Source organism: Pholcus phalangioides, unplaced genomic scaffold, assembly GCF_987345545.1.
Source record: "Pholcus phalangioides strain wild (caught in Gottingen) unplaced genomic scaffold, Ppha-v1.0 ptg000015l_1, whole genome shotgun sequence".
NCBI lineage: Eukaryota > Metazoa > Arthropoda > Arachnida > Araneae > Pholcidae > Pholcus > Pholcus phalangioides.
In genome coordinates this window covers 43,762,656-43,781,612 of record NW_028301608.1, presented here as the reverse complement: position 1 = coordinate 43,781,612, position 18,957 = coordinate 43,762,656, and the positions used below count along the sequence as shown (strand labels likewise).

The window sequence follows — 18,957 nt, the reverse complement described above, 5'->3', positions numbered from 1 at the left end:
ATTCTTGAAAATTTCAACCAGATCTCATTTTTGTGAGGCCCCTCTTATCTTGAGGCAACCGGGCCGTGCCCGGGTGGGCCCATGCCTTAAAACGGCACTGGCTATAAGGAATATTTCCATTGAGAAGAAATATAAGCTTTATTTCTCCTCTCTGAGAATATTTACTTATAGCGACATCTATCAACGCTTTTCTGCGCTCAGTTTTTTGTTTTCTAAATTTGGCAACACAATGGTTGTCATCATCAGCATCAAGTTTTGTTGTCATTTTTGTCCTCTCCTGGTTAAAATTACGTAGCGTGTTTGTGTAAAGGACCCCCCCCCCCCCCATAGTTTTTATTGAAATTACGAAGCTCACAATAGAGCTTTGGAGCTGAGAATCAGGCTAGCTTCAAAATTCAAGTTTTCGTGACATTGTTTCTTATTAAGATTATAACTGAGGGTTTTATAATTTGTTAAAGGAAATGCACGCAGGTATTATTTTCAAATTATGATGCCAGCATTTTTATATGAAATTTATTATGCTTTATCAACACAGATATTATGTATTTACATTACGATTCATTACAGTTAAGCGTGTTGATTTTTGATTAATAGTTGTGTATGAACGTTGTATTGATCACTTTGTTTTACACTACAAACCGTCAACATCATAAAGAATTGGAAATATCACATGTATGGGCATGGCTCCCCCTCACAAGGGTGGGCTATCAGAGCCCTCAAACAAAGGCTGACCAGCTTCGGTATAAGGGGCAGCTTGGTGATTTTCAGCTCCAAACATGTCCGACGACCCCATAAAAAGTCGCCAAGGCCGTTAGACACATTACGGCGCCGAAAAAAAAAAAATCGCCAGCATAGAAAACAATATGAAAAATATCATGAAACACAAGAGAAATAGAAACATAAATAAGATCTGGATTATAAATATGATTTCTGGGTCTGTTAATAAATATTATATGAGGCTGTGGGACGCTATTGACACTCAAGCAAGCATAAAAATGCTAAAACCAACAAGCATAATTATAATAATAAAAATACCGCGATCTAAGACTAAACATCAAACCAACATAAGGTAATAACTCCTAAATAAACAACGATCCTGCATGTTGTATAAATAAATACGTATATTCTATGTATTATAAATTCAAACGTGGACTCTCTTTCCGGGTATCCAGATTCTTTTAAATGAGAAATTAAAAAGGATACAGGGGCATCCTGTATGCAGAAAAGAATAAATATTGGAAAATATTGAAGGTACAACCTGAAAGATATCCAATAATTTATTAATCCGACCCACACACTATATATATGGAAGGAAGAAAAAATGATCTAATCTCCCAACAGTTTTTCAAATCATTTAAAACGCAGCGGCTATTAGGTGACCTCATTTGGAAGAAAAAAGAGAGAATGGAAAGAGAGAAGACCCGTTTGAAAATTTCAAAAGACGCTCTAGGAACAGGGAAAAATAACAACCAGCGCCACCAGGCTGTAGTTTTTTCCTGTAGTTTTTAGGCCCTAGGATATTCCAGGAGGGGGAGGGGCACGGATGAAAATCTTGCAAAAGGGGAGCCCCGGCTGCTGATAAGGGGGCCGCGAAGGAATTTGTGGAAAGAGCGACCAAAGAAATTTAATTTCAAAGAAAATGCATAGAATATATTTTTCACAATTTCCCCCCCCCCCCCTATTTAAGTAACATCAACACGAGGAAGGAGATTAAAAAAAAGCATTGCATGTAAATCTCTGTGGGTTTTACGACTTGAGGTGACAGCAGGCCCTGACACATACTATAGAAGAAGCTTCAGCAAAAGGAGTAACTGCAAAGACAGGAAATTTTGTTTGTGTTCTAAGACTTTTTATTCAAAGAGAGCTGTCATTAAGAAGGCAGACAAAGATTTGTTGACCATTCATTGGCATTCTTTTGAGTGCTGGTAGTAAATGTAATCCAAGAAGTCGATGAGTGAAAAATGAGTTTATCCAAAAAAACCCATCACACACACATTTTCAAGCAATTACAGACAGATAGCCATCTAGCTAGACACAAAGCTGTCCTCAGCTACGCTTGAAGGGAAGGGGGGGGGGGGGTTTCTGTTCCAGGTCAGAATATCCCATAAAGAATGATTGCTCTGGGGTATTTTTTTACGACTTTTAAAAAGGGGTGCCAATCCATTGTCTCTGCTAAAGAAGAAATAGTGTTGTATTGCTAAATAAGATGTGATTATCATTACCTGTTTTTTAATTATTATTATTACCTGTTAGCCCCCACCAGGGTTGCCTTTGGGGGGGGGGAGGTGGTAGGTGAGGTAGAGCCGCCTTATGCTAATCATTGTGGAAAGTTTGTCATAGGCAAGTGAAGTGCTAATTACAGTCAAAAAAATTATCGAATGAGAGTTGTTAATGGCAGCCAAAAAAAGAGTGAAAAGCAAATAAAGTTGGCAATTGCAGCCAAAAAAAAAATTATCAAAGGCTAGTAAAGTTGCAATCTACCTCTAAAATTGCTGAAAAATTGCTAAAAAAGCAGGAAATACATGGCTCTTGCAAGTGGCAATGGATAAAATTGTAATTCACTAAGTTTTTTTGCAGGGGAATTGCTCTGACATTTTCCCCCTCGCATAGCATATGCTTTTGAATCCTGTATAAACAACCTACTTTCTTTCTTTAAACAGAGCACAACTCTGGTCTATCACCATGGGCAATTCCCTGCCGAATGAGTCATGCCGCAAGTGAAAATGTGTAATTAACAGTTTGAGTGTGCATCCAGTGTTCTGCCGGGATTTTTAGTGCAGACATCTAGTTTCCAAACTAGAAACAAAGTGTAATTATTAAATATTTGTACCATTGCAGGCCTGTTGAGCTATAATTCGATTCAAATGTAATCGGTGTCATCACCATGTAGGCAGGCAGAGTGCGGGAGGAAAGAGATGAGATGGCAAGAGAGAGAAACGAAATACACACATCTAGTGATACAAACAACATTTACTAGGCAGAAAAAAAATTATGAATGTACATACATTTTAACAGTCAATGTGAGGGAAAGAAAACCAAAGTCCCTATGTGAAAAAAAAAATTGTGCATATACAGGGGAAAGTCATGAATATGCACATATTAAGGGGGAATGACATTACTCCAACACACCAAGTTGCCAAATTTTTCCCACTGCCAATGTGTGATATGTGGATGCACAGCGAATAGCACGCACTGCAAATTAGTGGCAAACGGTTGATCCTAGAGGCATACTTCCACCAAGAAAAATTATCCAAATAACATGTAGATAGAGCTCAGATACATCATTTGTATTGCAAGGTAGTTGTATAGTCATTAATAAATAAAAATTAATTTCATATACCGACAACCTGTCTGTATGTCAAAAACCCAATTATAAAGTTATTGCCCTATCTTTCCTGAGGCAAACAAAAAAATTCCACATTTGAAAGTGCAATATTCACTGAGATATTTGAATTCAAAAATTGGAGAAAAGTTGGGAAAGAACAGCTTAAATAAGAGAAAGGAGCGTTGTTCGTTAGTTTGCTGTTCCTTCCCTATTGTTCTCCAATTTTTGAATTCATATCTCAGTGAATATTGCACTTCCAAACGTGGAGTTTGTTTTTGTTTGCCTCGTGCAAAATATGGCAATAACTTTATATAAAATATAATAGGGTTTTTGGCATACGGACAGGATGTACTAATGACTATACCCTTGCAATATAAATGATGTATCTGAGCTCTACACGTTATTTCGATACTTTTTCTAATTGGAAGTGTGCTTCTTGGATCAACAGTTCACTAGTAAAATGTGGCAAGAGGAATTATGGAATCACCCTATATATCAAAGTAACCTATTTACAGTCGAGCCTTTCTTTCTCAAGAACTCTTTTCGAAGAACTCAAAAAATAAAAAAATCATTGCGTTATACTAAATCAATACATTTTCACCTCTCTGTCTCAAAGTAGTTTTTGAAAACCTCTATCTCAAAGGCCAAGCCGAATGATATTAAAAAGAAAACACAGAAATTTCTTTTGTTTTGTGTAAACCTGACTTCTCTCCAGAGGTGAAAGAAACTGATAAGAAAGGATTGTTCTTATTACAGTCCATTGTGTTGATGGATCTTGTCAATCATAGGCGGACACTGATTGACAGTAGGTGGATGTCATGTTCAGGATGGCAAAAAGTATTTAAACAGACAATTCAAAATTCCTTGAAGAAAGCTGTGGGTTTGGAACCAGTCATGTCAGTGGTGAAGGATCAGATATGGTGGTTCACTCAAATTCCAACGAATCTCAGAACAATGTTGAAGTTGAAATTTCAAATCATTTATCATCACTAGAGAACATTTGAAGACAGGAATTTCATTTTTTGTTTCTGTTTAAATGGACAAGTTTACTATAAACTTGAAGCACCTCAACTTATTTTGAAATTATTGCTGAATGTATGGCCGACTCAAGCGATGAAAGAAACCACATAATTTCCTCTAAAGAAATTAGGAAAAGTAACAGGGAAAAATGCTAAATGCCGTAAAAACACTGCCATTTTTTGGAGCGAACTGAGAAGATAGGGCCCAAAATATTTGCAGCTTTTGCTAGTATAGACAAAATTGTAAAGGCTCAAAGAGCAAAAAATATGCATCAATCTAAGCTTAAGGATTATTTTAAATAAAGTATGTAAACAAATTGAAATTGAGCAGCAAAAAAAAGCAAACGTACTACGGTGCAATTGAACATTGATTTCGTAATTTAACCAATAATTTCATTAGTATGTAGTAAAATATCATACCATATTTTTTAGTTTATATCAATTGAATTTTTTTGGCATGTTTTTCCTTTTTCCCTATCTTGAAATTTTTTTTCAATTATATAGGTTTGACTGTATATAAATTGGTTTTCTGTATATCTGTGTGTTCTCTATACAAATCTACAATTTTAGACTAAAATCTCTGCCAAATTTAGCATATATATGTACTAAACAGGGCCCCGACTTGATTGATAAGCTATTTTAAAGTTTGTCGGATCAGAGCAAATGTCAAAATGGGTGAAAACCGTCAGACCAATTGTTCGTTGGCCTCAACAATGACGTTTGGAATGTTTACTGTGATTCCCAAAAAATGTGACTCAGACGTGTTTATTCCTTTGCAATGATTTGTCACTTATTCAGTGCTCCCAGTATATTCAGAAATCCTGGCGGGTGTTATAGCTAGTATAGCTAATCACTATTATATAGTGATTTTTTTTCCTGTGTCAGTTGATTTTTTGTATGATAACGAAACATTTCTCTTATTTTTTCTAAAGTAGACACATCGCCTGAAGCTGTGTGTCCTTTTGAAAATTGTGAGCAAGTTGTGTATGATGATTACCTGAAAAAGCTCAAACATCATCGGGCATTTATTTGTTATGATGTGAAGGAAAAAATGGAATATCTCAGGTGTGTATAAGACATTTTGAAGGGGATTAATATATTTCAAAATATCAACTTTTTTAATTACAGTTATACCTTAGCCAATGAAGATTATTTGTTCTGGAATCATGTTTGTTAGCCAAAATGTAATTTTTCCATAGTTTTTGTGTTGAAAACCATTGAATTCATTCTAGGAACTGCTCAAAATTTCAAAGTAACTTTCATAAAACACTGAGGAGCGCTGCAGAAAGTGCATAGGCTTACAAAATGAAGGCTAAGCAGGGGCCTGTCCAGCCCCAAAGCAGAATGTGCCAAAATCTGTGACGTACGTCGCAGAACAATTGGAAGAATTTTAAGAGTGCAAAAAAACACTATTACATGTATGGGGATTTTTATTGCAGAACATTTCCAGTCAGCTGAGGGTTTGTCGCAGATCAGTGCTAAACATTCTGCTTTGGGGCTGTCCAGCAAAAATTTTGGGCTGTTTTCTGGACTCTTCACAAAATTCCAGATCTGAAAAACTGACCCTTCACAAAAACTACTTTACCACGTACCAACTCCAGTCATACATCGCCATATGGCAATTTCTAACTAGTGGAGATGGGTGGGAAATGAAAGCCCCCAATCTGTTGGTGGAAGGTTTGGTAGGTAAAGAATTTGTTTCTGATGTTAGGCTGGATTTGAACCTGTGGACCTTCACAAAATGATGTTTGCACATTTTCATCTTTCTTTAAATTCTCATCAATCCATTGTGGAGTTGGTTTATCTTAGCAGGGATCTGTCCAGACATTTTCTTTTTTTTTTGGGTCCGGTTTTTGTGAAAATTTTCTTAATTTTTTTGAGAAGGGGGCCATTTATTTTGTAAAAAATTAGTAGCTTTGTGGGAAGTGAAATAATCAAGTTATTTAATAACAAAAGAAATGAAGTGCAGAGTTTGTTGTTTCGTTAATTTGTATCTTGTAAAAGGACCATTTTTCACGAAAAACTGAATCTGAGAAACAGACCCTTCCCGAAATAGAAATTAACGAAACAACAAACTTGCATTTCCTTTTCTTTTTTTAAAATTAAATAACTTGATTATTTCACTTCCCTCAAAATTACTTATTTTCCACAAAATTAATGTTCCTTCTCAGAAAAATTAGGGAAATTTTCACAAAAACAGGACCCTACAAAAAATATCTGAACAGATCCCTGCTAAGATAAGCCAACTCCACAATGGATTGATGAGAATTTAAAGAAAGATGAAAGTCAGGAGAGGCGAAATTTTGTAAGTTCTTTGAATCAAATCCTGTATTATACGAAACACCAATTTCTCATACTATTTTGCTCTGGGGGATCTGTTCTACCCTACCTTCCACTGTATCCACGCCTGAGCGAAGGCAGACATCTTCGACTACGAATGGAGCAGAGGCAGATTCAGAGCAATGTACTAGAGAAGCGACTTAATGTATAAATGCATTGTGGATCATTCTGTATTTTACGGGACAGATAAATTTACCCCATATAATTTGGCTCTTAGGAAGGACAATCGTCCCCGTTGCCCCTCCTCTGGCAGGGCCTGTTAATTGCATGGGCAAATGTGGCATGTGCCCTAGACCGTATTCACTGGGAAAGACTCGTGGAGGGGGGGGGGGTCTGGTCCCCTGAAAATTTGAGAAAATGACTGACTAAAAAAAGGAAAAGATGGCCAAATTTATTGTTCAACCACTTTGGTCCGCCCCCAACTGAAATTTCTGGCTACAGGTTTGAGGGACCACTGATTTTTCAGGGCCCTCAAAAATTTCTGCCCTTTGTATTTTAGTAATTTACCCCCTTTCATAGAATAAAGAGAACATTTTGATGTATTTGAGGAAGTGCAGAGGTTACTCAATCCTGATGTAATGTATTATGTATTATGCCACAAGAAAAATACCTAGAAGCAGGTTCCTTGCTGATGGGGATATTGCTTCTCGACGATTTTTGGGGATATTGCTTTATTGAATGATTTTAGAGTACCATTATGTGATGTATTGATATTGCAACTGATATCAGGAATCAAGAAAATTGCCATTGCATGTTATATCTATGAGCATGTCGATTCGCAAGGATAGGCAATGATATTTTAAAATTGATTTCCATTGCTACTTTATGTTGGTTTTTTTTGGTTATTGTTGCACCTGCTACAGCATTATCACCCATGTTATCTTTAATTATCTTTATTTTTCCTATTGCTCTCATATCTGTACTTATGTAGCATGTACAAGTTCTTGATGTGAACAACATTTCTTTGACCTCAGTCGCAACCCCCCCCCACCCTGAATTTCTGCATTGCCATGGGCTCCTTCATGTCAAAGTCATTCTCTGGTGAATTGCATATGCAAAAATTCATTCTCTGGTGAATTGCATATGCAAAAATTCATTCTTAGTGTATTTTAATTGGCTGTATAGAATGTATTGAAAATTTTATTATGTTGTTTGCTATAGTTTTCTTTATTATTATTCAGCTCCTTGGTGATAACGCCTTCGCGTTTGCATTTGATGCGCATGATGCCACGAAAGAAAGGATATGCTTACGTTGTCTATTCAAAGCTACTTAACGAAATTTCGATGATCACAGCGAAGACGAATTATCCTGAAGTCATCACTATAACATTCGGCAACCCTACAAGTGACGAACCTGGTGCTTCCAGTTCTGATCGTTTCTTCATTCCCGATGCAGAGGCTGCTGTTTGCATACTGAAGGGCATGTTGGAACGCTGGAAAAAGATTGCAATGAAAATACAGGCAGCAAAACGTTCTAAAGGTAAAGCAACAAAATCTGATGACACTGCTAATTCTGAAAAATCTACTGACGATGATACTGCAAAAGCGAGTGCTGAAGAAGGTGCTTCTAAGTCTGGCTGTGATTCTGAAGGAGCTGACAGCAAGATATCCACAGTAGATGCAGATGATGCTGGGAAATCGGCAGAAAATATTACCAAGTTGGAAAAAAGTAGCACAGATGATTCAAGTTCTGAGGCTGCAAAAGCTGCTTCTTGTGATGAACAAGTAGAGAAACCAAATGATTCGGTGAAAAAATCTGCCGATGTGTCTGATGCAACCATAAAAGAACCATTCAGTGGAGGTTCTCCAAAGGTTTCGGAAGAAACTGCTAGTAAATCGCTAGAGTCTCGTGTAGAAGTTGCAAATCAGTTGTCATCAGTTGATTCCAAGACGACTGAATTGGAATCAGAAGGAGGAATGTGTGACACTGCAGCAGGTAGTTCAAATGAAACATAGAAAGAATAATCGTCCTCAAAGGCATGAGAGTTCTGTAAATAAGGAGAAAATGGTCTTTGATATTTGTTTCGTATGTGTCATTGGTTGGGCTTTGAATAACTAATAATGTAACGTTTATAAGCCAAATAAAATTGTTTTTTGTGGTTAAATGAATAATCTCTGATTGAATCCTGATAGGCACAGCTTTTTGACTATTTCAAAATAAGCATTCATCCAGCCCAGACAAACTTTTAATGCAGTAATGAACTAAAATTATTAGTTAGCAAATTTAAGTTAATTTAAATAAGCTAATGATTCAAAAAACTCATCTTGAATTTTTTTTTTTTGGAATCTGTTTCATTTTGAATTTTTCTCAAAAAGTGTACAAATCATGTTTTCAACTGTTTTCAATAGCTATATAATGTATGCATATCATGTGCCAGAAATCATTATTGGGTCGATTTTCAAAATAAAATTTTATTTAGGTTTCTCAACCTATAATTTTTTTTTTTTGGACATTTATGACAAAAACATGCTAAAAATAATTTACAGGCAGGAATATAATAAATTTGATTCAAAGTCCAGTGATCAGCTGCAATCTTCTTCGATCCATGCAATGATTTTTCCATCCCATCCAGGAAGTATATCATCATCATGCAAGACCTGTAAAGAAAATTTAAGTTGATTATCAAGCTGCAGTGTGATTATTCTCAGTTGAAAGGGCCGTGTAAAATCATTAATTGATTGACTGGCTCTTCAAAATAAGTTAAGCAAGAGTTAAGTGCTTGAAGAAGGAAAGAAGCATACCTCTTCTTTGACCATGCCAAATTCTGGATCTAGTGTCTTGAAATGATACCTATACTGTCCTGGTCTATCGAACAATAATTTAAAATCCCTTAGGGTCGCCTCACCGATCCTAAAATTAAACGGGAATAAAATAATTTATATTTCTCTCCACTAAAATTATTGAGAACGAAATTATTTCTTTTTTAATAAAATCGATTAATGCTTTAGAAACAGTGATTATTCAAATTTTATCTAAAATAATTATTTTTTTGCGCATGAGAAAATCTATTGGTTGAGAAGAGTGACACGTGTCCCATTTCCAATAATAATTTCCCAGTAAAAAATTGGAAATAAACTCTCATTTTCCCTGGGTGTCTGATAACCGTGATAAATTCCGAGACTCTCCAAACAGGTCTTGGAATTCATGTCTACTTAAACCAGTTTCCCCAAAATTTTTGCTCCATCACCCCCGTTTTTGAATTTTTTTCTCTCTCATCGTCACCCCCCCCCCTTCCCCCAGAGCACGATTATAAGCTCAGTTGAAAGGGCCGTGTAAAATCATTAATTGATCGACTGGCTCTTCAAGAAAAGCTAGGCAAGAGCTAAATGCTTGTAGAGCGAAAGAAGCCAACCCGTAGGGTCCTATGCTCAAGCCATAGCTTCCATCACCTACCTGGACAATTCTATCGCTGTCTTAAACAGATCGTTCAGCCACTTGTTGCCTGTTGGGGCTTTGTATTTGTTAATTGCTTTTTTTTTAAGTTTGAAACAAATCTCTAATAATAAGATACGTTTCCCACCCTCATCTTAAAGAAACAAAACAAACCTTTTGTTCAATACGCATCGAAAAGGTGTCACGGATTTGTCCATGTAGTAAACAACTTTGGTCATGTTTCTCGAGTCTTCATGCCTCGCGGCATTAAAACCTGAAACGAGAAAACATGTCTCCATGAACAAGAGTTTCACTCAGGACTTGAAGTTTTGCTAATTACTAACATTTTATTTTCGACTTGAGGAGGTTATTCGGTCTTCGTAGGCCTAAACTTCGCATATTGTATGTGGCAGAAAGAAACTTTTTATGGAGGAAAAAATTGTTTAAAAAATAAAAAGTCCTCGACTTTTTCAATTTCAGAATTCAGGTTTTTTTTGCTTTGGATAACATTATATCAAATGAACATCGTCGTCATGGTTACAGTGAGAAATATAAGAGCGAAGGTACATTAATAGCTATAATGAGAAGTATACATTTATTTGTGGGGAAGATAATAATCAATGAAGTTATTTAGCTAATTATCTCACCAGAAGCTTTTGGATACGGCTTCCTTAAACTGTCATTCATAGTTTCGCAATTGTTGCTCCTGCAAGCTATTCCAGAAACCCTGCTTGTAGCCTGGGAAAAATAAATAATAAGGATATATAAAAATTAAAATGATTCAGATATCTTTTTTTACTTAGAAATCGTAGTCTATATACAGGGTACACATAATTAAACGTCCTTTGTTCTGAGCTGTCTACACAGCCTACATTAACTATTCGAGGGAAAGTTATAAAACTTTGGTAATGTCATAATGAAGGGATTCGGAAAGAAATTTAGAGCAAAGTAAATATGTATGTATATTTGCCACTAGAGGGTGTTTTGTATGCAAATTGTAGTGCGTTGTTAATTTTTTGCAAACATGTAACCAAATTGTTCAAGCTTTATGGTAGAATATCTGAACATCTCCAGCAGAACGTCATTCTCATTTCTTCTCTAAAGATAAGGACGTTGAGTTTTCACTAGAAATTGCTATGCTGGTGAAATTGTTACACGAACATGGCGATTCTGCATTAAAAAAAGATGTGGAGGATTTTCTATTTTTAAAAGAGGCTTCTCGAAAACTCTCCTCATTGTTTTACTCAGACATTCCCAAAGTTTCATAATTTTCGGAAGGGTAGTTAAGAATGTGCACTTCCCAGAACAGAGGAACTGTAGTTATGTGCATGTCAAACAGAAGCTAAGATGTTTGTATGTGCCATTTACTAGGTATGGATGAAACGTGAGCAATCGTCAAAGCGTACCATAGTGGACGTCTGAGAAGGAATAACACCAATTTCTAAACAGTTCACCCTCTCCAGTAAAGCAGATAGAGACTGCTCGATTGTATCCAGTGTATGCTGGTAGGGATCATTCGCCGGAAAACATTTCCGCAAGCTCGTTAAAGCTTCGTGAACCACTTGAAGCTCTTCTCTCTGAAATTCAGAAAAAAAAAAAAAATCAGTTTAGAAAATATTTAAGGTTGAGAGAAACTACAGTATGAACAACCCGAGATGGGTATGTCTATCACCAAATTACTTGATCTAATTCATAAAGTGTATATAGACTATTGCGCGATTGTGTGTGTAAAGTGATCTCGTAAAAAAATTGATCAAATTAGTGCTACGTATCTACGTATTGTGGGGACAAACGATACGAAATAATTGAAATATACCTGTGTCTGGGCGGTTGCTGCATTGTACGGGTACTTGATCTTTTTATCGTAAGTTCCCATTTGACTAAGAACGACCTAAAAATAATGACGGGGGAAAAAATAAATGCATGCACTTTTTTAATAAAGAACGAGAATTTTTTGATTTGGAAGACTTTTTTAAAGAAAAACTACATCCTTTAAAATGTAGATAATTAGCACTGTTGTAACTTTTACCGGTTGGCCAGCCCTCCCCCGAAATTGTTGAAGGTTTTTATTAATAGCATATGCACAGTAAAAGATTTTGTATATATAAATTGTGTTAATGGGACCCTGAATAGACGAGCTTTTTCAAGTCTTGTCTTCCACAGGGACCAATTTTAAATCCATAACTTAATTCTGTATTTCTGAAAGCTGCCTGTGAGACTTTACTTAATCTCTTTACGATCACGGGCGTAATACTACGTCCAAAAGCTCTCTGTTTTCTTTTCTCTTCATCTCTCACACAAAGCTTTATAATAACCCTATAAACAACTGAAATTGATTTTTCTTTCACTCGTTTCTTTCTATACTCTCGTTATTGATTTTTTTTCTCACACATATAATGCATCTTTCTACTATATACATGTAAGAAAGAAAGAGAACAAGTAGGATAAGGATGAAAGAGACTCTAAAAACTCTCTTATCTGCCTTATCTATTATACTTTTTCCTTTTACATAGTTTTTTCTAACGTGCGGTTAAGTTAGGACAAGGTTACCAGATTTATTGCCGATTCTTCAAATAATCTGAATTTGTTGGCAGAACCTTGTACGTGAAGTGGTTAAAGAGTGAAATGGAAATATCAGTATAGTACATACTTTCAGTCGACGTATTTCCATTTCTTTGTCTTGTATCGTTTTCCTCAGTGCGTCCTGTAATATAATATGAAGTTAATTTTTTCCGCTATATATACAATTCACTTATATCCAAAAACGTGTCACGTAACATTGCGTAACATTGTACAAACTGAATCGAATCATTATTCATCATTGATTTTTCTCTGATAAAAATCACTGAACAGATGGAATATTTTCGGTCAGAATGAAAAAAGCCAAATATATGTGGGCATTATCTTAATTAGTGTTATTCATATGGCGCTTGGCAATGCGCCGTGGTTTGTAGTTTCGATAGACCTGGGTTTGAATCGCGCTAAGTAGGCGTGGATACATAGCCGTTTGAAAACTGGCCTTGAAATGGTTTAAGACAAGACCCTATCGGCTCCAGCACGTGCATAAAATAACTGTGGTGAAACTCAAATGAGCATTAATATTGGATCGTTGAGAATCCCTGCTCTCATCTCTTCGTATGTAAAAATGCATTTTGATTGCTGCATACAATTCTGTATTCAATTCAATGTTGTGTCAAGTAAGGGGGTAACATGGGCTTGAAATTTCCGTCTACTGGATTAATTTAAAAAATTTTCGGCCGATAATTTTATGTATGTGTATATATATATATATATATATATATATATATAGAGAGAGAGAGAGAGAGAGAGAGATCCAACTTCCTTAAAACCAGAATGAACCGATTTTCCCAAGCATAGGCGTACGCAGAATTTTCTCAAGGGGAGGTTTCAATTTTTTTTCTTCTCAAGGGGGGAGTTTACGTTTTTCCGACAAAATAACACTATAATCTCGGTTTAAGGGCGGGGGGGGGGGGGGTTAAAACCTCAAAACCCCCCTTTGCGTACGCCAATGTTCCTCTCCGCTATCCATACGAAGGTTTTTTAACAGCTGGCTGATGCGGAGATATATTTTTGGAGCTCGTGTGCACTGAACGGGACCGTACAGGGACGGCGGTCTAGGGCGTTCACCCGGAAAGTGAAAGGACGTGGGTTCAATTCCCTGCAGGGGGGCAGCTGAATTTTCTCTGTTTCCAAAAATATATCTTCGCATCAGCCAGCTGTTAAAACCTTCGTATGGATAGCGGAGAGTGACACGATCCTCTGATAAGTCGTCATCTGGTGGCATTGTCAGCAGTTGTGAGCTCTGGCCTAAGTTAGGTCCGACCGTTAGATTGGGGGCTCTCTATCTGGTTATAAGTACCTGCCTACCAATTTGCATACTTTTTCTATAAAATGAATGTACTCGATCTAATTATCATGAAGGCTTCCCTCCCTTGTGCAGGGTCCATGTGTTAAAACGGCTCGGCACGAATGACACATACCTGTTATATAGGATTTTTTCGTAGATGTGTTTCGAGAATTTTATGTGCGTAAAATAGTATAAGAATGCAAAGTTTGGTGTCGATAAATTAAAAAAAAAAAGAATTAAATATACAGTACTGCATTAAGGTGCAAATTTCCGACGAATAAATCAAGATTACAGAACGTACATTTTCTTCTTTCACGTTTCTCCGGTTGAGATCCAGAGACTCGTGGATGGGCTTGGGCTTTGTGTCTTCTACGTCCGAAGACTTTCTCTCGCCGCAAACCTGAGCAAACAAATTGAATTTGCTGAACATGGATTTTATATAGATTATATTAGATCATCAAAAGTCAATTAACTGCAAATTTAAGTAAGAAAGGTTTCGAAACCAATCCAAATACCGCAGTGCATATCAACGTATGGTCTGGGCAAACTTGATAATTTCTGTGATCAGATCAAAGCTTCATTAAGAGTGCTTTCAAGTGGGTTTGGGTCAGATGGGAAAATGTCACAAATCACTTTTCCTAAAAAATTGAGTTGTGTTCTCATTCTATAGTCTCGTTCGCCAAAATTTTTGAAGGTGACGAAATTTCGTCCATCTCTTTCGGTTTATGAGGAACCAATGGAGGCAAATTGCAATAAGTCAAAAAGCCACAGTATCGCATTTTTATAAAATATTGTTTAGAAATTTGCCATTTGCATTTTGCCATCTGAGCACAGATTTAATTCCAGTTGAATAAAAATCATTCAATTGTGAAGCTTCTCTTGGATCTAACTTGACCCCCTTATGCTTTGGATGACCATATTTCATCGAGAAAAACAGAGGAAATTGCGATCTTATAAATGGAACATCACCAAATGCCACCAAAAACGCTGCCCTAAGTCGGCAAAATCACCGGTTATTTTGAAAATGCTGAAAATTCACCAATGGGAGGTAAATAAGGAGCTACTGGAAACGCAGTGAATTTTGCAGTTCTCGGGGGGGGGGGGGAACATGTTGAAATAAGATAAATATGTGAGATGAATATTTATATTTTTATAGGTCGATAATTACCATAACATAGTTTACAAGTTGTGAAAATGTCTTCATTTACAATTTTGATAAACAGATTGAAATGAGTTCCATTGAAAAAACGACACAATCGTATAAAAAATCTGCGTAAGAATCTCACGCGATTGAAGTGAAACGTTTAGGTTTTACACATGACTAGTTTCACCTCAGTTGAATTTCATCTTAATTATTTAAAATTGAATTTAGAAACTTTAAATTTAATTGAATGTCATAATAATTCCACAGTAAATCCCATGTGTAGCACTAAAACTTTCTACCGATAATCGTGATTAGCTCTAAATCAGGGAGAACTTTTTATCGGGACTGAAGTGTAAGAAAAAGGAAGAAAAAAAAAGTGAAGCGTTCTAGACAGCGTTATAACAGCACAGCCAATTAAGAGCTGGAACTGTGACGTCGCAAAACATTAATTGCGCCGGGGGGGGGGGGGGTGCGGCGTCACGAAGGAAGGTAATTAACTGTCTTTGTCCAATACAAACCGTCCGAACCACCCCCTCCACTTTATTTTCTTACATTGCCGAATGTCTATTGACATCACCACCACCACAACCCATCTGCTTCTCGGAACTACATCACACAATCAGTTATTCTACAGAATGGTATTTGAGAAAAAAGAAAGCGTTTCAATTTTTGTGATGGGTTCCTTTCCCTCACAAACTTTCACTCTTATGTCCCTTTCACTTTTACGTCGCTATAGAAGTTTCACTTCGAAAAGGTCCAACCAAAAATACGGGAATGTCCCGTAAAATACGAATCATATAGCCACACCACTCTTAGGGGTCCGTCGAAATGCTTACTGGTTCTTCTTGGGTACAAAAAGGTGAAGAAACGCTGGAATGCAGAATAAAATTTTTCTATAACTATTGTTAGTTTTTAATCTTCTGAAAAAGGTACGAAATTTGAAAAGGAATTCCAATGAATATTTTCATTTAATAAGTGTTTGATGAGACTGGAAAAAAATGTCAACGCACTGGTGTGATTTGATTTCTTTTTATCTGAATAGATTGATAACGGGCGATTCTTGTTTGGATAGCAATTATGAAAACCCGCAAATATTGCAATATGCATGTAGCGTTTGATCCTGCTTGAATAAACATGAGTTAGATACATAATGCACGTATGTAGTCTCTTACAGACACGTAGCTGAGTAGCTTCTTTACCATGCTGAGTGGCTCCGTAGTTCGACCTCGTTTGTTTGCGTTGTTGTTCATCAATTCCTTCGTCACGGAATCGTGAAGAACCTGAGGAGAAACAAAACACTTTTTGAAATCTCGAGTAATACTAGAAGGATTCAATTCTGGGCTTTATCATAACGATTTTCTAAAATTTTATTCTTTTATTTTCTCAGAAAATTCATTCCTGAATCTGTCAGCACCGGGAAGTGGCTATTTCATTTCAACCATGTGCACTGATTTGCATCACGGCTCTAAATCCGCTACTTCATGAATCCGAGGGTTCAACTCTCACAGTGTTGAACCGTATCTACTTTCATCTACAACGAAACTAGCACTAGTTTAACGCACTAAATAGTACACTGACTTTGGTGGCGTTTGGACAATGCTAAATTTTATAACTTCCGATGCCGAGTTGGAAGAGTATGGAACAAATTACCACCAGATCTCGTATGTTCATCTACATATCACAGGTTCTGTCACTCTCTCAACGCTTCTGATCTTTCAACATTTTTAATGTGCTATGCATTTTAGTTCATGTCGGGTTTTATTGGTGCATATATGCTTGTTTTATTTATATAACTTTTTTTTCCCATCAGTTCTATTGATTATTTCAATTTGGAATTACATGTGATGATTTTTTATTTGTTTGTTTATTTTTTTTTTGTGTTTTTTTAAATATATATATATATACATGTATTTTATTCTGATTTATATATTGAATTTTATTGTGTAAACATGTTTATTTTATTGTTGTTTTGTGTTCGGGGATTTTTTTTTTTTTTTTTTTTTTTTTTATTGGCGTCATCTTTTATGAATTTTTCTCTTTGTATATATTCGTGTATATGAATGTGTACTGATGTTCCCTGCCGTCTCTTTCCAATTTTATTGATTGTTTGAATAGTGCACCTGTGGAGTTAGAGCCTACTGGCCTTGCACAGGTTTGTATATAATAAATAAATAAATAAATAAATAAAATAAAATAAATAAATAAGTCCAATGATGACTTCCAAGTATTTTTCTTTATCACATTTTCGTGCTAAGTTACCGTTGGCACGAGCGGTTTATTCTGTTTCCGGTGATGAAGGAAAAATCACCGTTTTACGAATTATTTCCTGCTTGGTGATTGAAGTCGCGTCCTCATATTCTACTAGCTCGCATTAACCGTTGTGTAGCTAACCATTTTACATACAGGCATTTGGCAACAAATTTGGATGGCCTGTGTTGGAAGTATCGGGGATAAAACTAAAATTTTTTTTTCCCCTTCGTATGTTAGAAATAAAGGGGAGAAAAGACTGCAGTAGATTTCTCTTTCGCCCTCACCCTCCGACTATGTGTTCTATTTTTCTCTTATACATATATGGGGAAAGCTCCCTTTTGCGGACACCGGTGGGAAAAAATTCGTCTGTAAAACAGAGGTGACCGTTAAGAGAGCAGTTGAAACCGCTCTACAATGATACTCGATGTGACGATAAATCCCTCTGCAACGATATTTTTTCAAATCTTGTTTGCAAATGCCTATACTCTAATATTAAACTGTTACTTCTCAATATAACGCGTTAATCCATATACAACGAACTTTTTTCGTAGTCCATCAAGTATCGTTGCATCGAGATTTCACTTGTAGTAGAAACATACATTATATGGGGGTGGGGGGGGGGACAATAATCACTAAACAGGAGTATAGGTTACAATGAAGCTTCGTGATGATGAGAAAAGAGGAAAAAAACTAAGCAAAGCTCGAAGGAATTTCTCTTTCATCTGCGTAAGGACGAGATATCTCGTTCCTAATCATTAATTGATGCTTCCCGTTTTTCTCTCATTTTTTTTCCTTCCCGTCTTTCTCAGCTAGCACACAAACCGGTTGCGATCGCAGCGTCACAAGGCTCTTTGATGAACCGACCGTTTGGTCGTCCCAAGTTTGACGTTACTCTAATGCGCATTGCTTTTTTCGCAATGAAATATTTCGTGACAGCTGTACAAATTCATAATTTCCGCAAACCGCTCAAGGATAACGTATAGTACGCTTATGTAGACGCGACTTAACAAACCATCGACTGACCTGATGCATTGCTTGTCATCACGTACTCGCAAGCTCAACAAGTCACTCACACTAGTAGTGTGAACGCACCCTAAGGGACAATGAAAATTCACGGAATATTTATTTCACTTGTGTGGATGCAAATGGATAAAATTTAGATTAAGAACTGTGCTGAATACGGTATCGATGAGCATCATTCAAAAAAAAAAAAAAAAAATCGCAGTATACTAAAAAAATGATATCAATATTATTATTTGTGAGTACTAGCACAGTGACATCTGCCGCATATTTTGTTGCGTAACCAGTTTATTTCAATGGAAGAAGAAAGCTTCTAAAGTTTTCGTTGTTTATTAGATCGTCTTCTCGTGCGTATTTCTTCTCGTATATTACTTCCAACAAAGATATGATACGTGTTTTTGGGAGCGTGAAATACGTTTTAGGAGAAAAAGGAGTTGGTCAATGTTAGTAGAACAATGCTTCAAAAATCCTTGCATTTTCAATCATCATTGATTTATTAGTATTTGTTCACTTAATATGAGGGAGTATGCACGAAATGAATAATAATTTATTATTATTTTTTTTTATGATAGATAAATGTTTGTCCCTCACATGGCAATGTGTCGCGAGAGCTCCAGA

At 36.3% G+C, this 18,957-nt stretch overlaps 2 protein-coding genes across 6 annotated transcripts in view; one reads left to right on the top strand and one right to left on the bottom strand.

Annotated features, from left to right (window-relative positions):
- Positions 1 to 223: 223 nt before the first annotated feature.
- LOC149076078 (uncharacterized) lies at positions 224 to 8,789 on the top strand. Of its 2 annotated transcripts, none has more exons than XM_089243605.1 (3): positions 224 to 471; positions 5,277 to 5,409; positions 7,866 to 8,789. In XM_089243605.1, the coding sequence occupies exons 1-3, from the start codon at positions 462 to 464 to the stop codon at positions 8,638 to 8,640; spliced, it is 918 nt and encodes a 305-aa protein (XP_089099731.1). In that variant the 5' UTR covers positions 224 to 461; the 3' UTR covers positions 8,641 to 8,789. The 2 variants fall into 2 exon arrangements, with proteins under 2 accessions (XP_089099731.1, XP_089099733.1); XM_089243607.1 differs by having other exon boundaries at positions 330 to 471; positions 5,280 to 5,409.
- Positions 8,790 to 9,076: 287 nt separating this feature from the next.
- The window catches only part of LOC149076076 (dixin-like), a 59,910-nt gene continuing 50,029 nt past the window's right edge, over positions 9,077 to 18,957 (bottom strand). For 2 of the 4 annotated variants that reach the window (XM_089243602.1, XM_089243603.1), the window contains exons 9-17: positions 16,242 to 16,349; positions 14,227 to 14,325; positions 12,708 to 12,761; positions 11,874 to 11,948; positions 11,464 to 11,634; positions 10,705 to 10,795; positions 10,232 to 10,331; positions 9,427 to 9,535; positions 9,077 to 9,282 (exon numbers count right to left, since the gene is read on the bottom strand). In XM_089243602.1, the coding sequence (XP_089099728.1) occupies positions 9,208 to 9,282; positions 9,427 to 9,535; positions 10,232 to 10,331; positions 10,705 to 10,795; positions 11,464 to 11,634; positions 11,874 to 11,948; positions 12,708 to 12,761; positions 14,227 to 14,325; positions 16,242 to 16,349 (882 nt within the window). In that variant the 3' untranslated portion in view covers positions 9,077 to 9,207. The remainder of the gene's footprint in view (positions 9,283 to 9,426; positions 9,536 to 10,231; positions 10,332 to 10,704; positions 10,796 to 11,463; positions 11,635 to 11,873; positions 11,949 to 12,707; positions 12,762 to 14,226; positions 14,326 to 16,241; positions 16,350 to 18,957) is intronic. The other 2 variants (XM_089243604.1, XR_016194030.1) reach the window with 2 other exon arrangements.